Source organism: Lynx rufus, unplaced genomic scaffold, assembly GCF_022079265.1.
Source record: "Lynx rufus isolate CCGP_SWC_20201006 ecotype Redwood Valley unplaced genomic scaffold, mLynRuf1.p SCAF_7, whole genome shotgun sequence".
In the NCBI taxonomy this organism is placed as follows: domain Eukaryota; kingdom Metazoa; phylum Chordata; class Mammalia; order Carnivora; family Felidae; genus Lynx; species Lynx rufus.
Window position 1 is genome coordinate 132,117,708 of NW_025814889.1, and position 27,331 is coordinate 132,145,038.

Below are 27,331 nucleotides of genomic sequence, written 5' to 3' on the forward strand. Positions count from 1 at the left end.
TGGGTGCCACACAATCTGCTGTGCTGTCCCAAAGTTGGGCCCCAAGGTCACAGCTTCTTAATTCACTGTCCTCAGTTCTCAGCTACTGTTCTCCAGAGCAGGACACAAAAGAGTAGCTGGACCCAGAGAGCTTTAGCTACATGCATATTAAAACTAGCCTCTCCACAGAACTATATAGGCTCGGGGCGCCTGGGTGGCGCAGTCGGTTAAGCGTCTGACTCCAGCCAGGTCACGATCTCGCGGTCCGTGAGTTCGAGCCCCGCGTCGGGCTCTGGGCTGATGGCTCAGAGCCTGGAGCCTGTTTCCGATTCTGTGTCTCCCTCTCTCTCTGCCCCTCCCCCGTTCATGCTCTGTCTCTCTCTGTCCCAAAAATAAATAAACGTTGAAAAAAAAAATTAAAAAAAAAAAAAAAAAGAACTATATAGGCTCTTTCTTGTATTAAGCCCTGGTTTCCAAACCCACTACCCACCTCTCGGTAAATTCTCACTGGTGAGGGGGTTACTCAGTTTAACCCAGAAAATTTTTCTGAATTTCCAATCTTGGGACTTTTATTTCCTTTCCTACCAAAAAGGCTCTGGGCTTCTACATAAATTAGTCCATTCCCCTTCCAGGGCTCCATAAACCGTGGTATCTTTAGTTGTTATTCAGTTTTTATCAAGTAACAAAATCTTCCCTTCCCCAGGACAAAAGTATGCATTTATATTTGTATACCAAAAGAAGACATTTGACTTTGCTGAATACAGAAAATCTGCTCCTAGATGACTGTCTCTGCTTATTCAGAGAAGCAGCTTCTGTGGTTTAAAAAAAGTAAAAAAAAAAAAAAAAAAAAAAGCTCTTATTTCCCAGTACACCACTCTGAACAATTTCTGCTTGTCAGGCTGGTCTCTGTTTCCAAATCCCAGCTTCTCTGCCTTTGCACATGCTGTCCCACAGCTTAACCTTTCCTCTCCCATTTTTGCAATCCTATAATCCAAGACCACACTACTGATTAATTATATAATCACTCGCTCTCTCTCATTCTTTCACAACTATTAGTATTTTAACACTAGTATCTTAACTAGTGTTCACATTCTTTGAGGACAGGAATCATACTTTCCTTGTACATCTTTTAGCTCCAAGCATTGGTGAGTGAATGACAATGGATAATCAAATACCTTTTGTAACAAATGGTACTTTCAATACTTGTATTTTCATATGAAGTGATATGAAGTGATGCAACATAAGCTATGAAATAAGCTATGATATGAAGTGATGCAACATAAGCTATGAAATCTTTTTGTGGTCAATAAAGATTGTCATTGTAAATATTGCTAGTATTTTAATTTTTAAATACTTTTAATCATACATTCATTTTGAAAACTACATTTTATTTTTGTGTCACAGAAAAACAATATTTTTTGTACATTTCTAAAATTAGTACTCGGAAATTTTACATGAAATTAACTTTAATATATCTTTTTAATATTTTGAATTCTCTACCCCAAACTTAAAATATAAAACTCATGCACTATTGATTACCCCGAACTATAAAGTTCCTAGTTACCTTCCTCTTTATCTTCCCAATAAAAAATGTTTGTAAAAAATAAAAAATATAAAAAACACGTTTTTTAAAAGTAATTTCAACTTGTCAAAAAGTCAAATGGTTTAAAATTTAGTTTAATATTTCTTTTCTGTTGCTAAAGGTGAATATACAATTTAATGCTGTAAATACAACAAAAACTTTTTTGTGTGTCCTGTAAACATTCCTTCCTTAAATGGTTCCCTCCTTTGGAAGTGTATCTATCTCTGTTAAGTGTTCAAGAGGGAATGGGACATTTTCGAACTCAGGTTTTCCATCTGTTTAGTGTCTCATTTGGACGCTAAAGTGAGGGGATCAGTTATCCCTTCCAGTTTTCAATAGGTTTATATATATTTCAATAGTTTATATATATTCCTGAATTGACATTCAGTGTATAGTTATTACACATCAGAGACTTTTAGCGTAAATGTAAGATTTAAATTTCTTTTGCTGACTTTCCTTTAACAATAACACATGAAAAAAACAAACTCTTACTTCGAGACCTGAAATTTGAGACTGCTTTGCCATTTCTTTAGCTCCTAATAAGCACTAAGAAGCAATTTGCATCAATTCGCCACCTACTCCTTGGCATCCCCAATTCCTCCAGCAGTTATTGCGAAGGTGGCTTCATTTTCAGGCATCTCGGGGCTAACAGAATACAAGGGAACAGAAGTTTATAAAAAGCTCCATTTCTATAAATACCATATTCATGTCACAAGCATCACACTCCTATCAGTCTGAGTCTCCAGAGACATTTCAGAGTTGCTAGAGCTAAATGTGGACTACAGAAATTTACCCACAAGTATTATCAACTCTCACACTTACTGAACAACTTCCATTTGCAAGGTTCTGAATATCAAGAAAAATTACCCCAAACTTGGAAATAGGCAGAAAGAAAAACTAGGGGGTTCTTTTAGTATACTCTCAGGCATTGTGTAGCAGACCTTTAGGGGCCCCGATTTGAAAGGGATGTGCACATTTCTACTGACTAATGCAGGGGAAAATTGTGAAAGGCTTTGAAGCGAACTGAAAGATTACTGAGGGCCTTCAGTGGAAAAATAGGTTGAGGTGCTTGGGTGGCTCAGTCAACTGAGCGTCTGTCTGACTTGGGCTCAGGTCATGATCTTGCGGTCCATGGATTTGAGCCCCACGTCAGGCTCTGTGAAGACAGCTCAGAGCTCACAGCCTGGAGCCTGCTTTGGATTCTGTGTCTCCCTCTCTCTCTGCCCCTCCTCCACTCACACTCTGTCCCTCTCTCACTTTCTCTTTCTCTGTCAAAAATAAACATTAAAAAAAAGAAAAAAGAAAAGAAAAGAAAAATAGGTTGCCCAGGACACCCTTCCCAGTTCCCCAGTTCTGTGAGGACTCTGCCTTCCATTGTCTTTGAGCTATTTACAACTCTGTAAATTGTAGGTAACCAAGAGTAATACAAATTATTCTTGTCCATAGAAATGTAAATTGTATGAGGAGGAATACAATGGATTATTGTCCTGTGGATACTGACCTGCTTTTGATCAATTTATAATTCATGTTAGCATTCCTCATTTGGCTCCATATGTGTGCTCATTTGATTTTTTCTTTGATCTGGTTATAAAATTGTATTGGTTCCTGCATTAATTAATGAGTTGAATAAAATCTTTGACATTTCATATTTGTATGTGATTGTATGGTCTTTAAAATTTTACCTTTTAATTTATTCTACAACACTGTAGGGGTCAAGGTTAATTTGTAGAAAAACGATAGCAATGGAGATGAGTTTTGTCTGGGGGTAATGCAAATGATGCCAGGCTATAGCACTGGAAGCATTGTGTAGAGAAGCAACTGATTTCCCTCCAGTAGAAAAGACAACTTCAAATGTTATAATTTATCACCTTGTAGGATACTAACCAGTTTTCCATCTATTTGCAAATTTATTTCATCACTCCTTTGATTGACTACATAAATCTCTGTCAAATTATCCTTTGAATCAATGTCTTCATCAATTAAGGAGTTGAAACAAGACTTTGACATATGTTTTATATTTACTTGCAAGAAAGTAATGTTTTTAAGCTTATGAAAATCATACCTTATTATATACTAGATCTTACAGATTTCGCAAAAATAGACAGTCTACCAGGTGAGGGGCGCCTGGGTGGCTCAGTCAGTTAAGCATGAGAATTTGTTTCAGGTCACGATCTCACAGTTCATGAGCATGAGCCCTGCTTTGGGATGAGTGAGTTTGAGCCCTGCTTTGGGTGAGCACAAACCCTGCTTTTCTCTCTCTCCCTTGCTCACTTGTGCCCTCTCTCTCTCTCAAAAAAAAAAAAAAAAGAAAAGAAAAAGAAAAAAAAAGTCTAACAGGTGGAACTATGACAAATGACAGATATGCAAAGTAAGGTAAATTTCATAAAGTCAATATATATATTATAGAACTCTGAAGAGAGGAGGCATTATCCCAACTAGGTTGATTAGGGAAGGCCTCATAGATAAGCCTCTGAAGAGGTTTTTGAGGCAGAATTGGGTGGTATTCCAAGTAGAGGGAATAGCATGAATAAAAAATTGGAATGGAGATACTTGTTTTGTAGATAAGAAAGAGAAGACTAAGAAGTTAGCTTTAGATATGTTCTGTTTAAAGTACCTGTGGGATACTCCTGTAGAGGAGTTCTGTAAGCAGTTGGAAGTGAATATCTAAAGCTTGAGTAAAAGGTTAATAAACAAGAAATAAAAATTTGAAAATCACTGATCACAAGAGAAAGAGCCTACTGCTACTTTGTGCTGTTATTATACCCAAGTGTGGTGACTGTTTAGTAATATTAATAGCTTTCATTTATTAAGTATTTACTAATTTACTACAGGCTCCTTTATATTATTTTACTTAAATCTTATGAGAACCCTTGGGTATGTATTATTATCCACATTTTACAGAGAAGATTGAGGTTCAGAGAGAAGTAACCAGGGGGCACACTGCTGGTACATGATGATGCCAGATTAGAGACTAAAGTATTTGACTCCAAAGCTCATGTTCTTTTTTTTTTTTTTTTTTTTTGAGAGAGAGAGAGAGAGAGAGAGAGAACAAGTGGCAGAGGGGCAGAGAGAGAGACAGAGAGAGAATCCAATGCAGGCTCTGTGTTGTCAGGGCAGAACCTGATGTGGGGCTTGAACTCACGAACCGTGAGATCTTGACCTGAGCTGAAATCAAGAGCAAGACGCTTAACCCACGCCCCCAAAGGTCATGTTCTTAACCACTAGACTAAAATACCTCTCAAAGTTGTTTTTGTTTTTTGTTTTGTTTTGTTCTGTTTTGTTTTGTTAGAGGGGTAGAGATTAGGCTGTACACTCTGAGCACCCTAAGGGTCAGGTTACTTCCCTTAGGAAATAGCGGGGGGGGGGTTCCCCTGAGGATAGCAAATGGGCTATAAATAAGGCTTGCTAAGCTAAAACTACAGCTGCTAAAAAGGCCTGAACAGAATCAGAAAAGAATGTTTGATGGCAAATACTCAGCTGGCTACTTACAAATGGCAGGAAGATAAGGAGATGAGAAAGAGGGAAGCCTCGCAAGCTATCTACAAAGTTGAACTGGTGTTTTTTTTATTCTGTTCTAGAAACAGAAAAAAAAATTACTTCAGAAACTTGACCATTTGGGTACCTTTTCAATTTTTGGTAATTATTTAAAATTTGTTTTTCCTTTGAATTCAGCGGGATTCTTTGTTTCTACTGTCCACTGACCTCAGATATGCTAAGTAGAATAAAATAAATGGGGTTTTTCTTGATTCAAAAGCTTTAAAGGGAGAATAATGTATACTTGGGGGCCAGCAATAGTTACTTATGGGAGCAATAACTATAGTGACATCCTACGGAAAGAACTGAGTCCCTTTTTGTAGTCACTCCTGTACCTCTGAGAATTCTTCTGATAACCCCTTTCTGTTCAATTCCTTGAGAATTTTGTGTTTTTTTTCTGAACAGGAAATGCCTTTCTACTACATCTGTATAAAGTAGTAGTTGAGGCCATGGGACTAGCTATGACTGTCCTAAATAGATCATCTTCAACAAATTAAAAAATGGTGTAAGATTAAAAGTGTCGGCCTTAGGGGTGCCTGGGTGGCTTAGTTAGCTGGGTGTCTGACTCTTGATTTCATAATCTCATATTCTGTGAGTTTGAGCCCCATGTCAGGCTCAGTGCTGACAGCATGGAGCCTGCTTGGGATTCTCTCTCTCCCCTTGTCTCTCTGCCCTTCCCCTGCTCATGCATGCTCTCTCTCTTTCTCAAAATAAATAAACTTAAAAAAAAAAAAGAAAAAGAAATAAATAAAGGTGTCAGCCCTAGATTCAGACAACACAGATTCTAATCCTGATTCCAATCTTTATTGATTGATTTCGGGGGAGTCCATTCATTTACTCATCGGGGGAGTCCATTCATTTACTCATTAAGAAAATATTTATTGAGGACCTGCTATATCCTTATTGTAGGCACTTGAGATCTAGAAGTGAAAAAAATAGACAAAGATTCGTGCCCTGTGGAACTTATATTTGGCAAGAAGAAGAAATGGATAATAAATAATGAGCATAATAAATACATTATGTAATATGTTCAAAGATGATGAGTGTTATGGGGAAAGAAAAAATAGAGCTGGGTGAGGGAGACAGAAGTGTGGGAACTGGGAGGAGTTGCGATTTTAAATAGGGAGATCTAGACAGGTATTGTGGAGAAGGTAACATTTGATCAAAGACTTGAAGGAGGAGAGACTGGTTACCAGAATGAGGGCTATGTGGGGAAAGAGTATTCCAGGCAGGGATAACACTAAGTGCAAGGCCCCTAAAGTAGAAGTGTGCCTGGCATGTTTCTAACAGCAAAGTGCCCTCTCGGGTTGCAGTGCTGTGAGAAGGGGGAGAACAGGGGAAACAGGATAGGGATATTTACATAGCACTCTGTAAACCACTGCAGAGACTTGAGCTTTTATTGGGGGTTAAAATGGGGAGCCAGTGGAGGGTTTAAAGCAGAGGACAGATATGATCTGACTTAATTTTACAAAGGTTCACTCTGGCTTCTATGTTTAAAATAGACTGTAGGGGTGCCTGGGTGGCTCAGTCATTCAAGCGTCTGACTCTTGATTTCGGCTCAGGCCATGATCTCACAGTTCATGGGTTTGAGGCCCGCATCGGACTCTGCACTGACAGTTGGGAGCCTGCTTGGGATTCTCTCTCTCTGCCCCTCCCTTGCTTGTGCTCCCTCTCTCAAAATGAATAGAGTTAAAAAAAAATGAAATGGACTGTAGAGAGGCAATGGTTACCTGTTTCCTCATGTGGAAACTACGGATAATGACCTCCATCTCTTAGGGTTGTTGTTATAAGTGATGAAATATATATATATATAAAGCACTTGGTGCAAAGCCCAGGACTTGGCAGCCACTCAATGGGTATTAGCTACCATTATTATTAGCATCATCAACTTCTCAACCAAAAAGTTTCCTTTAAAGTCAAGAATTCTTTGTGGGAAATCTTTAGGGACCAGAAAGAAGGGAGGACAAGCTGCATAGCAAATTAAGTTTTGACATTTTAAGCTCTGATCTAGTTTTGGTGTTTTTATTCAAATTTATGGAAATTTGACATTACTAACCTCTATGATAACTTTAATTACCCTTTATTGAGTATGCAGAACCCTAGTATTCTCTCAAGACTGTAGAACTGCAGGAGTTACTTGTTCCTACAAATAGGGAGGATCTGATAAAATACGCAAATGATTGAACATATAGATGGAGTTCATTCATTTGTTAATTCAACAAATAGTAATTGAGTTCCTACTATGTGCCACATACCATGTTAGGTGCTGGGGACATTGGTGAACCAGACTCAGTTCCTATTGTGAGGGAGAGGTACATGTAGCCAGCTGATGTAATTCAGAGTGAAAAGTGTTTAGGGAAAGTTCTAAGCACAGCAATCTGTCTAAGATGCAGACCAAGAAATTTATATCTGTGAAAAGATGGAAAAATCCTACTACCTATTTAATTCAATAAAGAACATTTAGATTGCTGAAGCTACATAAAACAGAATTTGTATATTATAGCTTATAGGGACGGGTCATGAAAAAATAGTCTAAATAAAAATCAGATAAATGGGAGAACTGATTATTTAATGTTTATTCGATGACAGCTCATAATAAGTACCGTGACACATGGCAAAAACCAGATTAAGAGCTCATGTGATTTCCTTTTGCTGATTTTTCCTCCTTTGGGTAGAGTTATTACAAATCTTCGCCTTGTTGCTCAGGGTTGGCTAATAAATCAGTCACAAATACTGCACACGTATTACATCTCAGGCACTGATGGAATACAGCAGTGAGCAAGAGAATCGTGTCTCTATCCTCGGGGAATTTGCTGTCTAGCAAGGATGAGATATATTATATAAATCATTACCAATGGAATATAAGCTCTATGATGGTAGGGCCTTATCTTTTTGTTTTAGTCATTGTTCTATCCCCAGAACCTCAAATAGCTGGTATGTAGTATGTCTCTCTGTAAAAATTTATTGTTTGGGGCGCCTGGATGGCTCAGTCGGTTGAGCGACCGACTTCGGCTCAGGTCATGATCTCACAGTCTGTGGGTTCGAGCCCCGTGTCGGGCTCTGTGCTGACAGCTCAGAGTCTGGAGCCTGTTTCAGATTCTGTGTCTCCCTCTTTCTCTGACCCTCCCCTGTTCACGCTCTCTCTGTCTCAAAAATAAATAAACGTTAAAAAAAAATTTAAAAAAAATTTATTGTTTATAATTTTTCATTAAATACGTAAAGTACCACAAAAGAATATATAGTACAGTAAAGGGTACAGCCTAGACTGTAAGGGTTAGGGAAAGATTCCCTGAGGAAGGGATGTTTAAACTGAAACCTAAAAACAAAACAAAACCTGGCAGAAGAAAGGAGAATAATATATCTCTATCATACTCTGTGCTTTCCCTGCACGGACACAATTTGGTTGGAATTGATTCTTTCATTATCTAGGTTTACTGTAACTTTGGGAGGCCAGGGACCAAGTCTATGTGTCAACAGAATCTCTGAATCCCTAGAACCCAGTCCATAGTAGGGACGTCACAATGAATTGAATACTTTCTGAGAAGGAAATTCAAGCATGTAGTATCTGCCAGTGGCATAATTACAGCCCCTTAGGAGAGGCAATTCTATTTAATGCCATATGCCCAAGAATCTGATTAAAAATAAGAAAATATTGGGCGCCTGGGTGGCTCAGTTAAGTGTCTGACTCTTGGTTTCAGCTCAGGTCATGATCTCATGGTTTGTGAGATGGAGCCTCACATCTGGCTCTGCACTGACAGCAGGAAGGCTGCTTGGGATTTCTCTTTCCCTCTCTCTGCCCCTCCCCAGCTTGTGCTCTCTCTCTCTCAAAAAAAAAAAAAAAAAAACACCAAAAAAACAAAAACAAAAAAAAAAAGGAAAGAAAAGAAAATATTTACCTGTCATAAATCTTGGCAATTCTCAGTTCTCCTCTTCCTTTTCTTAAGCTTATTCTTGTTGTTGAAGCATGAGCCAGAATGTGTCCCCCGATGGGTTTTTTGGGGTCTGCCTGAAAACTGAATTAATAAACACCTTTTCAGGATTTTTTTTAAGTTTATTTGTTTATTTTGAGAGACAGAGCACAAGTGGGGGAGTGGCAGAGAGAGAAAGGGAAAGAGAGAGAGAATCCCAAGCAGGCTCTGCACTGTCAGTGTGGAGCCTGATAAGGGGCTCGAACTCATGAACTGTGAGATCATGACCTGAGCCGAAGTCAGACACTTAACAGACTGAGCCATGCAGGTGTCCCTACACCTTTTCAGGTTTTATCATATGGACTATATACAGTAAAATCTGCAATAAGGAGGGAATTTTTCTGTGGAGAACAGCAAGGGATGGGATTGGTATGTGTTCTAAGCAAGCAGAGGCTCATTTGTTAACTATAGAGTGGGGTAGGGTTTGGAGCTGCTATGTACCCCATTGCCATCCACTTCAGGCTTTTGAGAGTCCTATGATGAACTGTTTATGTTTTAATTTTTTAAAAGGACAAAACACAAATAAAACATTATTCACTGTCTTAGGATAATTCTTGGGGGTAAGTGATTTTTCTTCTTTATAAAATACAAAGATTGAACTTATTCATTCACTTATCAGAAATATTTATTAATGGCCTACTATGTCCCAAGCACTATTCTAGTCTAATGAATAAAAAATACCCAGTTATCACTATGAGGACATGATGTAAATGAGAGCAGATTGAGAACTTCCTTCTTAGTCATTAACTGTATGTTGGAAGCCTTCGATGTTGCGCTCATTATGAATTTTCAGTGAGAATAATCTTGGAAATATCTGTGTCTTTATTACTTAAGCCTAAAGTTTATTCTTCTAAAATAAGTTGCAGAACAGATGAGTTTTGGGGCGCCTGGGTGGCGCAGTCGGTTAAGCGTCCGACTCCAGCCAGGTCACGATCTCGCGGTCTGTGAGTTTGAGCCCCGCGTCAGGCTCTGGGCTGATGGCTCAGAGCCTGGAGCCTGTTTCAGATTCTGTGTCTCCCTCTCTCTCTGCCCCTCCCCTGTTCATGCTCTGTCTCTCTCTGTCCCAAAAATAAATAAACGTTGAAAAAAAAAATTAAAAAAAAAAAAAAAGAACAGATGAGTTTTTACTACATTTGATCATATGGATTAAAAAAATATATGATTTCAAGGTAGTTACAAATATTATTGATGCTCACCATGAGAGATCTACTCACTAGGGGACTAACACTTCCTTGGCAAGAAGCGAAAGGTTCTTAATAACCCTAATAGTGGACCCTTTACAAAAACCAAGTGTAAAAATCCTTACTAAAACACTAGCAAACCAAATCCAGCAGCATATTAGAAGGATTCTACATCATGAACAAGTAGGATATGCCTTAGGAATACAAGAGTGGTTCGACATAGGAAAATCATCAGTGTAACATACCATATCAACAGAATGGAGGAGAAAAAAAAAAACCCACATAATCTTCCCAGCTGACGCAGAAGAAAACCTAGGCTTTGAAATCATCAAGAAGGGGAACTGAATATAAACTAACAGGTTATACTTGATCAAAATAAACTGTGACATAGCATACTAACCTCAGCTTTGGGAGAATATGGTTACAAGTCATTTTAAATTCTGCTTGTTCCACGAAGGTGTTGAGAATTCTAGTTACTCGAAGCATGAGCATGGTGTAGTAAGGATGTGGCTGACTGGCATGAGGTTAAATAGATTGTAGGGTAGTGAGGATAAGAAGCTCTTTGGGAAAGGAATCTGCTATTATAAACTGCTGCTCGATTAAATGGTTTCGGGGGTTAGGACCGGAAGATCCCTGGCTGGGGCTGTTAGGATTGGTTAAGATTCAGTAGGTCCAATGTTGGAACAAACACAGATCGTTCATTTTGAAGTGAACCACTATCAAGAAAGCAGCAGCCAGAAAGTTGAGACTGACAGCAGTTAAGTCAGAAGGCTTGGGGTACCTGGGTGGCTCAGCTGGTTAAGCGGCTGACTCTTGGTTTCAGCTCAGGTCATGATCTCACAGTTTGTGAGTTCAGGCCCTGCACCAGGCTCTGTGCTGATGTGGAGCCTGCTTGAGATTCTTCTTCTTCTCTCTCTGCCCCTCCTCCACTTGCTCTGTCTCTATTGCTCTCAAAATAAATAAACTTAAAAGAAAAGTCAGAAAGCTATATACCACATCCGCTTTACCCATTCATCAGTTAGTGGACATTTGAGCTCTTTCCATAATTCGGCTGTTGTCAATGCTATAAAAATCAGGGTGCATGTCTTCCTTCTATGTAGTATTTTTGTATCCTCTAGGTAAATACCCAGTAGTGCCATTTGCAACAATGTCGAGGGAGCTAGAGAGTGTTATGCTAAGCAAAATAAGTTAGTCAGAGAAAGCCAAAAGCATATGATCACTCATATGTGGAATTTAAGAAACAAATGAGCAAATGGGGGAAAAAGACAAGTAAACCAAGAAACAGACTCTTAACTATAGCAAGCAAACTGATGGGAGTGCCTGGGTGGCCCAGTCTGACTCTTGATTTCAGCTCAGGTCACGATCTCACAGTTTGTCGGTTCGTCGGTTCGGGCCCTGTGTGGGGCTCTGTGCTGACAGTGTGGAGCCTGCTTGGGATTCTCTCTCTCTGCCCCTCCCCTGCTCATGCTCTCTCTCTGCCAAAATAAATAACCTTAAAAAAAAAAAAAGATTTAAATAACAAACTGATGGCTACAAGAGGGAAGGGGAGGGGGATGGATTAAATAGGTGATAGGGATTAAGGAGTGATGAGCACTGGGAGCTGTATGAACTGTTGAGTCACTAAATTCTACACCTGAAACTAGTATTACACAGTATGTTAATTAATGGAATATAAATAAAAACTTTAAAAAAAGTCAGAAGGTTAGGTTGCTTTCTGCAAGGCAGCTGAAGGGGTAGAAAGCAATAAAATGATCTCAGCTGGATAAAATAGCTGGAGGTGAGTTGTCTGTATAATGCTTACAGATCGATACCACTCTTTTTTAATGGAATCAAATTGTCCAGGTCATCCTACATTATCAGTGGTTCTTCAAGGTCTTAAAAGAATCCTATGTTCTATACAGATAGGCTGCTTGAGGTACTGATGATATCAAACAGGTGTGTGCCCTCCGAACTTGCAAATACTATATTTACACTTCCCTAATGCACTTTTCATGTTGTGCCCTTAGTGCTATTATTATTCACCTATTATATTCCCCCTCAATCTCTCTTCTATTACCTGTCACTAAGGTCCTTAAGGGCAGACAAAACTGGATTTAAGTTTGTAGCAAGCACCTACACAGTGGGTCCTCAAAAACATTTTTGAGGGGTGTCTGGGTGGCTCAGGTCGTGATCTCACGGTTCGTGAGTTTGAGCCCCACATTGGGCTCTGTGCTGATAGCTCAGAGCCTAGAGCCTGCTTTGGATTCTGTGTCTCCCCCTCTCTCTCTGCCCCTCGCTTGCTCACGCTCTGTCTCCCAAAAATAAACGTTAAAAAAATAAAAAAAAATTTTTTTTGAACATAAGACATGGAAGTTACAAAAAATATCAAGAATATTGGATGATAGAAAGATTAGTGCTTCCACAAGTTAGACCAATTAGAAATTTCTGTCAAGGGGAGACAAGGAGAGTAAAGCTAAATGGGTGAGGACAGGTTTCAACAGCTATGGTTACTGCTTCTCACAGATGGTCTCTCAGTACTGCTTAGTAGTTCTCCTATATGAGCATGGTTGGTGTCCTTAAGCCCCCTTGTCCATTCTTGTCCCTTCATCTTGGATAACAATGCCTGCTTCTTTGTAACAAAAAAATGAATGCTCTCAGGAAGAAACTGCCTCAACTTTCCCTTCTTCCTATCTGCCATTTACATACTTACCTACGATTGTAGTCATCCTTCCTACTTCCCTCTCCAACTTTTCTTTTTTCTTATTCCAAGTCCTCTCACACCTTGATGCCTTTACACACATACTTCCCTGTAAACAAAAGCCCCTTTCCCACTGTGTTTGTTCATTTACCCACTTACCCACCAAGTGTCAGCCCTTCTTGGAAACCTTGCCTGATTCTCTGAAACAGAGTAGAGCCTGCCTTGTCTGTGCTTTCATGCCACCACACATTCCTTTCAAAGAATAGTACGTTGGAATTTTAAATCCATGGGTCTCAGTCCCCTACCATACTCCAAATCCTTATTCATCTTTGTCATTCCAGTGCCTAGGAAAGTGCCAATAATGTAAAAGGCACTGAATAAATACTGTTGAATGAACGGAGAGGAGGACAGTTTGGGCATCCCTGGTTTAGATCTTTCCGGATACAGATTTTGTGACACACCTTCAAAGAAGTTATAATTCAAGGAAATTTTGAAAGGTGTTCTGACAGAAAGGTAAATGTAAAAGGAGACAGAATTTTGCTCTAATGGAAGTAATCCAACCCCACCCCATGACAGATAATTTAAAGAACAGAAAGGTGGAGCATTTAGATGGATAGCCATGTTGTTTTCTTAGCAAATTATTGTTTGCTGTTACCAATATGGTATCTTTTTTTTTTTAAATTTTTTTAATGTTTATTTATTTTTGAGACAGAGACAGAGCATGAACAGGGGAGGGTCAGAGAGAGAAGGAGGCACAGAAACCGAAACAGGCTCCAGGCTCTGAGCTGTCAGCACAGAGCCCGACGCGGAGCTCGAACTCACGGAGTGTGAGATCATGACCTGAGCCGAAGTTTGCCGCTTAACCGACTGAGCCACCCAGGCGCCCCTACCAATGTGGTATCTTATGCACAAAAGAGAATAGGTACTACTGCTTATTACTGATTACTGTAGGTGAGGAGCCTGAATGTTAAGAATATTATCTCCAAAGGGAGATGATTTGGAATGAACTAAGTGGGGAAATAAATTACAGAATATGCAAAAGTACTAAGAAAACATATAGCAAAGATATTATGGGAAGAAAAATGTCCTCAAAAGTGATTCATAAACTAAGAGGTTATATGTCATTCAAATAGATTTCAACATACCATAACAGCCTTAGCTCTGGGAGAATACCAAGCCAAGTCAAATTTTACTTGAATTTTACATCCATCAAGGTGTTCAGGATTCTGTATAGAATTTTGCATAGAATTTATGCTCTTAACTTTTCTTATAGGTCACTGACACTTTGTTAATTTATTAAGAGATATAGACTCTTCCCCAGAAAAATGCACATGTGTACACACCCAAACTTTTCATGTAAGTTTAAGGGATTCATGGTTTCTCTCTCCTCTGATGTCAATGGCCATTAGTTATAATAATAACAGCGAAGATTTATCGAATCCTTACTATGTGGCAGATGCCCTTCTTAACTTATCCAGTGATTTCCTTTTGCTTCAATTCCATATTTAGTAAATAACTTTGGATTAAAATTTGAATTCCTACAGAGGTCTGCCTACAAGGAGAGAATGCACTGGTTCTAAGAACCTCAAATGTAGTTACATTTTTCATTGGCCCTCTGATCTTTCACGGAGCCTCCTGAGCTTGTGAGTCTGCCCCTGAGAAATGGATTGGTTCTCAGTAGGCAACCCAATTAAATCTCTGCCTATAAGGCTGAGGGCTCTGAACTCTGGTCAATTCACCAGGGTAATGGATACATCCCTGCAAAGTTTCTCAAATGACAGCTCGCCAGCCTCTCCCCAAGCATATAAGGCCCTGATGTACTGTGTGATATATGAGCTTCGGAGTTAGACCAGGTTCAAGTTTAAGCATTGTAAGTGTCTGTTTCTTCATTTTGAAAGGGGTTGGGGGGTAGTAAAAGTATCTAACTGGTAGGGTATCTGTAAGAATACAGGGTATCTGTAAGGCATTAGACCAGTGGCTACAATCATCTGTTTTCCTAATCCTGACTCAAACACATATCGTCAGTGTAACCATGGGCTAGTTACTTAGCTTTATGAACTTTGGTTTCTTTAACTGTAAAATGGGAACAAAAAGACTTTACCTCTTAGGGCTACCATGGGGTTTCAAGATATATATATATATATAATTTTTTAAGTGTTTATTTATTATTGAGAGACAGAGAGAGACAGAGTGTGAGCAGGGGAGGGGCAGAGAGAGACGGAGACACAGAATCCCAAGCAGGCTCCAGGCTCTGAGCTGTCAGCACAGAGCCTGACGCGGGGCTCGAACTCACAAACCACGAGATCACGACCTGAGCTGTAGTCGGACGCTCAACCGACTGAGCAACTCAGGCGCCTCTCGAGATATATTTAATATAACTCACTGAAAGCCTACTACATGCCAGGAGCTGTGTCAGGTCACTTATGCACATTAGCTCTACCGTTATACTAATCTCGGCACATGAGAGATACCAAATAAATGGTAACTTAATTATTTAATTAAATGATTCAGTTAAAACAGTCACTCTTTCAATGACATGTAAACCAAGAAACTTTTCTTAAAGTTTCTTTGAACTTCCTGAGTATTCTAGCAGTTATAACTAAGGACTGAAGTTAAGTACGACAAGGTATAGAATTCCGCATCCTTTGAGAAGGCTTTAATTTACTTCTATTTCTGATCCAGTAAAAACAGCTTCAGAAAACCACCCACATCCCTCCTTTAGCCTATTCTTATTTCCCTTTCTTTCATATTTTCTTCTCTTCTTTCCTCCTTTTCTCAGGGGATGGGAGAATATGATGAGTGGGAGGAAGAGAGAGGGGTGGGTATGAAGAGAGGCCAAGAGAGATTGTGTCATTTATCCCCATCTGGTTGAACAGACACAGTGTATTACATTGTTGAGGGTAAGGCCCAGAAGAGACTGACCTCCCAACTTCAAACCAGGGTGCTGGGGTCATGAAGTACAAGATTGTGGTGATGGTAGGGCAGGTTACATTTTCCTAGGACTAGCATGGGGAGGGTAGTGCAGTGAGACTAAAAGAGCATCAGCTTTGAAATCAAAGATTTGAAAATCAAACATTTGATTTGAACCTGGGTTCAAATCCTGGCTCCAGGTTTTATTTATTTAGAGAGGGCGTGCGCACACAGGGAAGGGGCAGACAGGGAAGGAGAGAAAGAATCCCTAGCAGGTTCTGCACTGACAGTACAGAGGTCTACGTGGGGCTCAGTCTCACAAACTGTGAGGTCATGACCTGAGCCAAAATCAAGAGTCAGACGCTTAACTGACTAAGCCACCCAGGCACCCCCAGCTCCCATTTTTAAACTGTATGATTGGGCAAGTAGATACTCTGAGCCTCTATTTCCTCCTTTACAAATTAGGAATAATAATAGTATCGACCTCAAATACTGGTTGGAGTGGAGACCTTCAGGGGTCTGTGCAAGGGCAAGTTGGTACTGTCCCTGAGGGACAGCTGGAACTCCTGGTACTTGCTAAAGGGGAAGCTTTTGGATGGAATTTCTGAGAAGGGGTCTACTGAGGAGAGAAAGGCTGAGTGAACATACCCAAGAATGAGGAGGATCCTTTGAGATTAAGGGAAGATATGGAAAGAAGAGTACTGCAAAAAGAGAAGAATTTGGGGGAAAGAGAAAAGATTTTTTTAAATGTTTATTTATTTGTTTTGAGAGAGAAAGAGAGAAAGCATCAGCAAGCAGGGGAGAGGCAGAGAGAGAGAGAGAGAATCCCATTGGCTTGATCTCATGACCTTGATCTCATGACCCTGAAATCCAGAGTCGGACACTTAACCGACTGAGCCACCCGGGCATCCCAAAGATTTTTTTTTTTTTTTTTTTTTGAGAGAGGTAGAGAGTGTGAGTGAGCAAGCAGAGAAAGAAAGAGAGAGAGAGAGAGAAAGAACCCCAAAGCAGGGCTCAAGCTCATCTGACATGGGGCTCAAACTCACAAACCGTGAGACCTTGACCTGAACCAAAATTGGATGCTTAACTGATTGAGCCACCCAGGTGCCCCCAAAACTTTAAAAGATTTTATTTTTAATATTTTTTAATGTTCGCTTATTTATCACGGAGCCTGGTGTGGGGCTCACACTCACAAATTGTGAGATCATGACCTGAGCTGAGGTCAGACCCTCAACTGACTGAGCCACCCAGGCTCCCCTAGAAGATTTTATTTTTAAGTAATCTCTACACCACCCAACATGGGGCTCAAACTCACAACCTCAAGATCAAGAGTCATGCTCCATTGACTGAGCCAGCCAGGTGCCCCAAGAAAAGATGGCTTTTTAAAAGGGTTATGTTTAAGAAGTTTTGTTAAGTAATTCCCCCCACTCCCACCATTTTCTCATAAAGTATGCAGAAAAATCTACATTTTTTTCAAAAGTTTGAAGATGGAATTCTGGGTTTTGAGCTAGGGGGACACATAGCACTATTCTGAGATTTGCTTCATAGAAAGAACAGGGAGGCCTAGGGAGCCTGAGATTTGCTGGGTTGATATGAGAATTATGTAAGATGATGCATAAAAGCATCTGGCACATGGTGAGCAATCAATAAATAAAAGTTCTCTTAATCCCTTAATGGAATTCAAATAGTTTATTTTTATTATTTATTTATTTATTTATTTTATTTAAGTAATCTCTACACTCAACATAGGGCTCAAACTCACAACCCCAAGACCAAGAGTGGAATGTTCTTCTGACTGAGACAGCCAGGCACCCCTGAAGTTCAAATAGTTTAAATGACTTGCTCATGGTCACCAGGCTAGTGGACTTGGCTTAATATTTCCTCTTTAACCATATTGCCTCTTAATTTATGCAAATGATGTCGAATCAGTGAGTGACACCCCTAGAGAATAAACTGACTGCACATTTACAAGACCACAAATGTTCTAAGATGACTTCTTGTCTTAGCAAAACAAATACACAAATGAAGTAGGTGGCAACATCATGGTCTTATTTGTTGCTCCTATTATTTGCCCTGGTGTGGGGCTTTGCAGGCTGATACCTTCACTTTTTATCTCCAAGCCTTCATCAGCTGGATCATTCTAGTTCTAAAATCTGTATCTGTAAGCCTCGTCTAGGAGCTAACGCTCTGCTGTATGATACAGCAGCTCCTTGCCTCTATAATTTTGTTCCTTTTTAATACGATGTGCCATCAAGTATAATGCATGGGATATAAGCCTCAATTATTGTCAGTATACTTGGGGACTCATACCAATTATAGTGCTATTTCTCTGACAGGTCCCAGGCGAGCTGCAGCTTGGAGTTCTTCAACACTGAGAAACAAAGATTTTCTTTATTGGAGGTTTTCTAATAGCATTTGAGATCCTTTAGTTTAAAACTGTACTGTTGTTGTTGTTGTTTTTGATTGAGTTGTGGCAACTTATGTGCTTTATATGAAGGCATGCATTTAATTTATATTGTTATAATTTAACATACTTCAGAATATACTAATTATAGTGAAGTTTGATTGCTCACAACTTGGCTCAATAGAGGAGATGATGTTTCAAAGCAGAGTCACCCAGCAAAAATACTAGTCTTTGTTACTTTCTCTGGCTCTTGGCTCACTTCGTTATAAATCTCCTCCTCTCTTCAGTTCCTTCAATTATTTCCTCTCTGTCACCTCTCTATTTCTCCTTTTAGTGTCTTATTGGAGTCCATTCAAAATGGTTTTACTCTTTTTGAAACTTTCTACAAATAGAAGAAAAAGAACCCCTATCTGACCCAATTTCCACAGATCTCCTTTGCCTTCTAACTCTAGATAGACAGTTTTGGCCTCTGCAGTGTTCCCTCCTCACACCTGAAGAAAGAACATTGCTCTTTAACTTGTACTGTTTTATTTGAATGCAACCCACTTCCTCCCTCTGAGCCAATGAGTCATTTTCTCTTTTTAAAGTGAGCCCTAAAAATCTTCCATTTCTCTTCAGTTTAAAATTACACTCTTTGTGAAGTACTTCATGTCCTGTGTATGAAAGACACCCTATAAAACAGAGAAGATTGCCTTAACCACTCAAGGACTACAGGCAATGCGTGACCTACCAAGCCTTCACAATTTTGAGTTAAGTGGACATCACTTATTTTCTTCTTTATGAAGGCAAGGCACATAGTCTTTTGCTCACTAGTGAATTCCCAGAAGGTTGGTACATAGTAGATTTTTCAATAAGTATTTATTGAGTGAATAAGTGATCGGCTTCCCCTTCTCAATCTTTTTAACTTGCTTCATACCATTCATGCAGTTAATGTCTTTCACATTGGAATCTCCTGTGATTAAGTAGAAAATACTCATAAAAGTGTATTGAAAAGTGCAAGTATAAATTGTAGAAGATGCAGCAATATTCTTAGGGTTAGTTTAGAAAATGCCTAAAGAGGGGTGCCTGGCTGGCTCAGTTGGTGGAGCATGTGACTTTTTCTCTTGAGGTTGTGAGTTCTAGCCCCACATTGGGTGCAGAGATTACTTAAAAATAAAATCCTGGGGTGCCTGGGTGGCTCAGTCGGTTAAGCCTCAGACTCTTGATTTCGGCTCAGGTCATGATCTCATGGTTGTGAGATAGAGCCCTGCGTTGGGCTCTATGCTGAGTATGGAGCCTGCTTAAGATTCTCTGTCTCTCTCTCTCTCTCAAAAAAAAAAAAGATTCTCTCTCTCCCTCTGCCCCTGTCCCCTGCCTGTGCGCGCTCTCTCTCTCTAAAATAAAAAAGTAATAAAATGTTAAAAAGTTAAAAAAAATAAAGAAAATGCCTAAAAAGAGACACATACATTTCAGTACAATTTACAAAATTTACATTGGCATATCAAATATCCTCAAGTACATATGTCAATGACCCATTTATCTGTTATTAAATGATATATTGCCTCGGTTTAAAATTTTTTTAATGTTTATTTAGCTTTGAGAGAGACAGAGCATGAGTGGGGGAGGGGCAGAGAGAGAGGGGGAGACACAGAATCCAAAACAGGCTCCAGGCTCTGAACTGTCAGCACAGAGCCAGACACAGGGCTCGAACTCATGAACCGTGAAATCATGACCTGGGCCGAAGTTGGACACTTAACCAACTGAACCACCCAGGTGCCCCATCTTGGTTTTAAATAAAACTATATTGCAATCACCAGAGTAATAATTGATTTAACCAAGAATCTTCAATGGATGCTAAAACTAAATGGTGAAAGCTTATTGCAGAACATGATATTTACACACATAAAGTATCACCCCACAAACTGCTTATTCATTAAAAAGGTGAAAAGGTATTTTACGGTAGGGAAATCTTGTGAACACGATCTTAATCACATGATCAAACTTCTCATCACTAATAATGGGACAAACTGCCATCGTGTGTCCCCTGATACGATCTATAGAGAAGGTCATATTATTGCTTAATAATTTTCCCGCCAAAAGTGTTTACTATTTTAATGAGGAAAAACACCCTCCAAATTGAGGGACATTCTGAAAAACAGCTGGCCTGTACTCTTCAAAACCGTCAGTGTCATAAAAGCCTAACAAACACTGAAGAGTTGTTTTGATTAAAGGAGACTAAAGAGACAGAACAACTCCATGTAGTGCGTGATCCTCATTAGTCCCGAATCAAAAACAAAATGTAAAAACCCCACCAGCTATAACAGACATTATTGAGACAAGTGGAGGCAGCTGAATACAAATGTATATCAGATAACACTAGTGTGCCGATGTTAAATTTCCTGACTGATACTTATATTGTGGTTACGTAGGAGAATGTTCTTGTTCTTACAGGAAATATGCGGAAGTATTAAGAACTGAAGTGTTGTAACATCTGTAAATAATTCTCAATTGTTCCGGTGGAAAACCTCTCAAATGGTTTACTAGAAAATACACACACACACACACACACACACACACACAACCATGAGAGAGAAAAAATCTGACAAATGTTAAGAATAGATGACCCTTGGTGAATTGTATATGTGTATTCATTGTACTAGTCTTGCAAATTTTCTCTGGTTAAAATTTTTTTCTAAATATAGGCTTGTTGAAAAGACTGACATCACGAATGTGGGGTTATTTTGATTGCTTATTCAGATACATAATGTTCAAAATATTTGATGGTGGCAACTAATTTTTCTTTGAATCTTCTGTTTTCATCATCCTATTTTAGGTCTCCTTGCCTTTCTGTTCACTGCCATCTGTCAAGCAGAGCCATCAATAAGTATGTAACGTGCACAGACACCTCAATAGATTCTGAATATGCCTAGTGTGAACTGAAGTTCTGTTTCTTCTAACAGGAGACTTCTCTCATAGGACCTCTTATGTATCTCCTATAGAGAGCCTCCCTTTTTGGGGCGCCTGGGTGGCGCAGTCGGTTAAGCGTCCGACTTCAGCCAGGTCACGATCTCGCGGTCCGTGAGTTCGAGCCCCGCGTCGGGCTCTGGGCGGATGGCTCAGAGCCTGGAGCCTGTTTCCGATTCTGGGTCTCCCTCTCTCTCTGCCCCTCCCCCGTTCATGCTCTGTCTCTCTCTGTCCCAAAAATAAATAAACGTTGAGAGCCTCCCTTTTTGTTTTTGGCTGACAGCTTATTAGCACAATAGAAGCCATTCATGTATATGGAATATAAATTTTTATCTTTTTCTTATTGTCCTCCAATATCTTTTTAGTCCTAGACAAACGAGGAGCCCAAAGTATCTCTGAAAATGGTTAAACTATTGCTTCATCCTGTAAAGAACTAGAGATTCTGGAAAACAAGTCATATTTGCATTTATAAAGTAATATGCACTGTGCAATAAAGTGATTTGTGATATATTTGTGCCCACATCAGAACTGATCATTCTGGAATTATTTCCTATTCTTCACTCTAACCTTTTTGATATTAATTGAAACACAAAAGTAGAATATTGGGGCTTACGTCATAGTTGCTCCTGGATCAGCAGTCATTTGATTGGTCACAAACACAGCCACATTATATTCTGCATCAATAAATAAAATTGACAAACTAAGAGAATGGCAATATAAACAGTTCATTGTTTAGATTTCAGAGTTTAGGAATACTGTACTTTAAATTTATTTTGTAAATAATATTACATTCCTATTTTTTCCTTGATAACATAAATTAAAGTTATTATTGTTATTATTTTTAGGTACCTTATTTTGGTTTAAAGTCAGTATTTTGGTTTAATAAAAGAGTTGTAGTCCCATGAATTTTAGTTTTTAAAAATGTACTGCCTCCTGACATTATTCTGAGTTCTCTGCAAAGCCTACTCAACAGTCACAGATGCTATTCTGATAGTACCATTTATTTTAAAAATCTACCTTCTGAGATTTTTTGGAGTCGTGACAACATCTGGGCCAATTTTTGTTGCCGTTCAGCCAACTCCCCACGACCGCTGAAATCCACTCGGAAAAGGGCCATTATTGAATCAATGATCTACACAGGATTCACGTAAAAATAAATGTGCATTCGGCAAAGGAAAGAAGTTAATTTGAATTGGAATCAATAGAAGAAAAATAATATGCTAAGTGGCTCTGTGAGGGAGCAGTATTTAAAATCTTGTACCAATAGCTTGAAGATGCCAGCCTCTTCGTGGAACTTTGCTGCTACATAATCAAGTAGCTCCATCTGATGTTCACCTGGTGGGAAATGCAGTGAGAAAATGTTACAAAAGCTAGAAGAAGCAGAGGCTAAGATCATGTATGTTCTTGCAGTCAGGCAAAAGAGAGTACAGAAAGGATTTTCTTGGGCACCTGGGTGGCTCGGTCGGTTAAGTGTGTGACTCTTGGTTGTAATCTCATGGTTTTGTGAGTTCAAGCCCCGTGTTGAGCTCTACATTGACAGTGCAGAGCCTGCTTGGCATTCCCTTTTCCCTTTTCTCTCTGCCCCTCTGTTGCTTGTGTTCTCTCTCTCAAAATAAATAGGTAAGACTTAAAAAAAAAAAGAAGAAAGGATTTTCTTAATTATTTATGGATTTTTAAAAATAAATGTTTATTCATGTTTTGAGCAGGGGGAGGGGCAGAGAGAGAGGGGGACAGAAGATCTAAAGCAGGCTCCACGCTGACAGCAGTGAGCCAGATGTGGAGCTTGAACTCATGAACCATGTAATCATAACCTGAGCTGAAGTCAGACACTCAACCAGCTGAGTCACCCAGGTACCCCTATTTAAGGCTTTATTAAATATGATTTCACATTCTGCCTTAGCATGCATGCCAAATGCTACATTATCCAAAAAGAATGTTACTCTCCATTTCAAAGACAAAGAACAAGGACTCATTTGAGAGCATTTTAATATCTAAGGGCTTGCCAGATGATAGGTAACATTTATGGGCTAAATACATTTGGAGGAAAGTAAAATTAAGAAAAAGAACAGTGCCAAAATGTTATAAGTATCACCCAAATAATAAATCAGTGCTGCCAACCTTAAAACAGCTCAAGCATTAAATTAACATGGGGCTCTTACTAGTATATGCACGTGCATAAAGTACATTGTCCAGTACTGCATCATGGTCTACATTGAAGCGGTCAGCAATGTCCCGAAGACGATCTGGACGGCTGGAGTATGCCAAGATTAAGGATCCAATAAATCAATTTCAAAAAAAGTTTAGGTAACAACTACAAAAAATAATACCTTAAGTAAGTAAACTAACAGAGGCAAACAACATCCCTGCAAAGGTATTCTGGAGGATACTAATAATCACTTCAAATCTATATCAGATTTTATTTTTCATAAGTGTCCAGATTAATAAATACCTTAGGTAGTGATAACAGTGATAGAAATGATGAGGCAGTGATGAATTTAAATATTAAATAATCTAGGGGAACGTGGGTGGCTTAATCGGTTAAGCCTCGGACTCTTGAATTCAGCTCAGGTCACAATCCCAGGGTCATCGGATGGAGCCCCCCATGAGCCCTGTGTGGGGCTCCACACTGAGCGTGGAGCCTGCTTAAGATTCTCTCTCTGCCCCTCTCCCCACCTTGTGCACACACTCTCTCTCTAAAATAAATAAATAAATAATAAATAAATGAAATAAATATTAAATAATCTAATCTTCACAATAACTTTGGAAGCTGCTTGTTATGGCCTATATTACATTTTACAAATAAGGACACTGACCAATAGAGATTAGGCAAATGACTCAGGATCATGCAGCAAATCAGTTACAAGAGAAAAACTAGAGACTAAGACTTGTATCTCTCTTTTGATCTCAGTTCTATAAAAATAGATCTATCCTAGGAAGATAATATCACTGAATTATAATTCAAGTCACTTCACAGTGAATTAATTCACTCTCTTTAAACTACTTATGTGTTTAATATGAAATAATTTAATATATCATTAACCATGAGTTTTCAACAAATGATAAATTTGACTACATGAACCGAAGGATCAAAAAGTAATTTTAAGGATCAAAAGGAAATTATCAACCTATGGTTTTTGGTTTATTTAGAGTTTAAAATCTACCTTCTTCTAAAGGACTTGTGTTAGCTTTCTAAAATCAGTAAATTCATTGGGAGGCAAATTCAGCGCACCAGCAAAGGTATTTTGGAAGATGCTAATAATCACTTATATCTATCTGAACTATATAGGAGTAATAAACATTCTTTTAGGTCTTATCCACGGTCTCGTTTCACTTTGTTTACACTGCTTTTATAATACTGATCATACTATAACTAACTGTAAAACAAGGACAATTTACAATCTTATTTGTGACATTTATAACTGGTTCCATATACGTTGAATTGGATTGTCTTTAGGATTTCCCAGCCATCTGGGAAATCTGCATATTCTAATGCAGTAGTATGTTCTTTTCTTCAGAGCTTCAGTGATAACCACTAAAATCTTCCATTGCTACTGACTATACCCCATAGACGTTTTTGGTGGGCAAGTCAAAGAAGACAAAGAATTGGAAGACTAATAAAAATGTTTTTCACTACATTACTTTTTACAGAACCCAGTTACTATGTGACTGGGTGTGTAAAAGGTGGGCTTATGCTGAAGAAAGTTCAAATCAACCTATAAAATATTTGTTAACCAATTACCATATGGAATTGATAATCATTTTAACCAATTACCAATGCATTGTGGAAGGAGGAGTTGTAAGACAACATAAGGAGTTGTAAGACAATCCATATTATAGGTAAACATAAAACAAATTAAGAAGGCAAAATATAAACATATAAAAAACAAAATATCAAGAGAGAGCAGTGTACCTGTAAGAGAAACCAAAGGAATGAGGACATTCCAATGGGGCTCTTGAATGTCCTTGTTCCCCCCAACCCCAGCTGTTCCTCCCGACTCCCTCTTGCGTATGACTTAGCTCCAAACCGGTCCCCTCCACCATTCTTGATAAAATCCAAATTGCCCAAACAGTGGCTGCTCATCTGCAAGAACAATTCCTCCCTCTTTAAGAACCATTCTTAATCAACTATTTCTGAAACTAGCTGAACTCCAGCTGCGCTCCTCTTGCTACAGCCCTACACAGCATTCCACCCTCCTTCCCCAAGTTTGGAGTCTCCTTCAGAGTCTTCTCATGCCTGCTATTTCCAAATAAAGTCTTCTGCACATGGTTCTGGTTTTTTTTTTCCTTCTACTAGCGTATTTTAGATAGTAAATTCTATAACAGCTTAGGAAGGACCAGGTTTTTTAAGTTGAGTAGTTAGAGAAGATTAGAAAAGGCAGGCCTTCAAAGGACAGCTTTAAAGGATTTGTATGATTCAGAAAGACTGTGAGGTAGGGGTAGATGGATCACATACTGAAGGAGGAGGATAGAAATATAGCCTGCAGGGGCTCCTGGGTGGCTCAGTCAGTTACAGGTCCAACTTTCCGCTCAGGTCATGGTCTCATGGTTTGTGATTTTGAGCCCCACATCGAGCTCTGTGCGGACAGCTCAGAGCCTGGAGCCTGCTTCTGATTCTGTGTCTCCCCTCTCTCTGCCCCTCCTTCACTTGCACTCTGTCTCTCTTAATTAATTAATTAATTAATTAACTAAAGAAACATAGCCCACAAATTTCTCTGGGACTGGCCAAATTAACACTTAAGAGTGAGAACAAAATAAAGGCATTTTCAGACAAGCTAGGGCTCAAAGTTTACCACCTGCATTACTTTTCTGAAAGAATGACTTGAGCAGGTACTTCAATAAAACAAAAATACGGGAAGGAAGATTTGGGATGCAAGCAACTATAATGAACAGAGAAATGAGTACCTTTATAGTTAAATCTAACTAACTGCTGATATACAATGTTTCCATGTTTTAGAGACAATAATATTGGACTAGAACAGACTGCATCCATTTGTCTCTAACAATGGTAATAGTGAGTAATGAGATCTGAGAGCTAGGCTGGGGCTTCATTGTGAATGGCCTTACAAACTTGTGCAAGACTTTTCCATTGTTAAAAGTAATTTTCGGGGCACCCTGGGTGGGCTCAGTTGCTTAAGCGCCATCTCATGGTTTTGGCTCAGGTCATGATCTCACGGTTCATGAGTTTGCACCCCACATTGGACTCTCTGCTGTCAGCACAGAGCCCTCTTTAGTTCCTCTGTCTCCCTCTCTCTCTGCCCCTCCCCTGATCTCTCTCTCTCTCTCAAAAATAAATAAAAGCATTTAAGAAAAAGAAAAAAAGAAAAACAATTTCCTGGGGTACCTTGATGGCTCAATTGGTTAAGCAACCAACTCTTGTTTTGGAGTCAGGTCATGATCTCACGGTTTGTGGGATCAAGCCCCGAGTCGGGCTCTGCACTGAAAGTGAGGAGCCTGCTTGGGATTCTCTCTCTCCCTCTCTCTCTGTCCCTACCTACCAGCAATCGCTTTCTCTCTTTCTCAAAATAAATAAACATTTAAAACAACAACAACAATTTCCTCTGGGGTGCCTGGGTGACTCGGTTGAGCGTCCGACTTTTAATTTTGGCTCAGGTCATGATGTCACGGTCATGAGATCAAGTCCCTTGTCAGGGCTGGGTGTCAAGCCTGCTTGAGATTCTGTCTCTCTCCTCTGCCCCCTTCCACCCCCCCCACCCCCCATGCGTGTAAAACAAAAAACCAAAAAGTTTCCTCTGAACCTGATAACCTCCTCAAACTACTGTATTTCATCTTCTATTTGTTGGTTAATAACACTGCCTCCATTCCTTACTGTTTATTCACAACAAGCTTCCATCATCTTACTTTACTGCAAATGCTCTCTTGGATTCCTAATGTCAAACCTCAGTGATCTTTCTCAGCTTCCACCTTCTCTCTCTTTCTTTGTGGAACAGTACTGACAACGCTTTTCTTCTTGAAATTTTTCTCTGGCTAAGCCTCTACAGCTGGATTTTCTCCTACTTCCTCTGTCTGTATGGCATCTTCTTTTTAGTCCCTCTTCCTAAGCTGAGGCACACCCCAAAGTTATGTTCTGCCTCTTCTCGGGTAGAATTCAACATTTCCATGGATGTCTTCCTGTTCCTCACATTTAACACAGTA

At 39.3% G+C, this 27,331-nt stretch overlaps 1 protein-coding gene across 2 annotated transcripts in view; it reads right to left on the reverse strand.

Moving 5' to 3' along the window:
- Nucleotides 1-2,136: 2,136 nt before the first annotated feature.
- The window catches only part of DMC1 (DNA meiotic recombinase 1), a 39,341-nt gene continuing 14,146 nt past the window's right edge, over nucleotides 2,137-27,331 (reverse strand). The window contains exons 8-13 of one of the 2 annotated variants that reach the window (XM_047067152.1): nucleotides 23,338-23,429; nucleotides 22,440-22,513; nucleotides 22,196-22,310; nucleotides 21,792-21,852; nucleotides 8,992-9,108; nucleotides 2,137-2,206 (exon numbers count right to left, since the gene is read on the reverse strand). In XM_047067152.1, the coding sequence (XP_046923108.1) occupies nucleotides 2,137-2,206; nucleotides 8,992-9,108; nucleotides 21,792-21,852; nucleotides 22,196-22,310; nucleotides 22,440-22,513; nucleotides 23,338-23,429 (529 nt within the window). The remainder of the gene's footprint in view (nucleotides 2,207-8,991; nucleotides 9,109-21,791; nucleotides 21,853-22,195; nucleotides 22,311-22,439; nucleotides 22,514-23,337; nucleotides 23,430-27,331) is intronic. The other variant, XM_047067153.1, reaches the window with a different exon arrangement.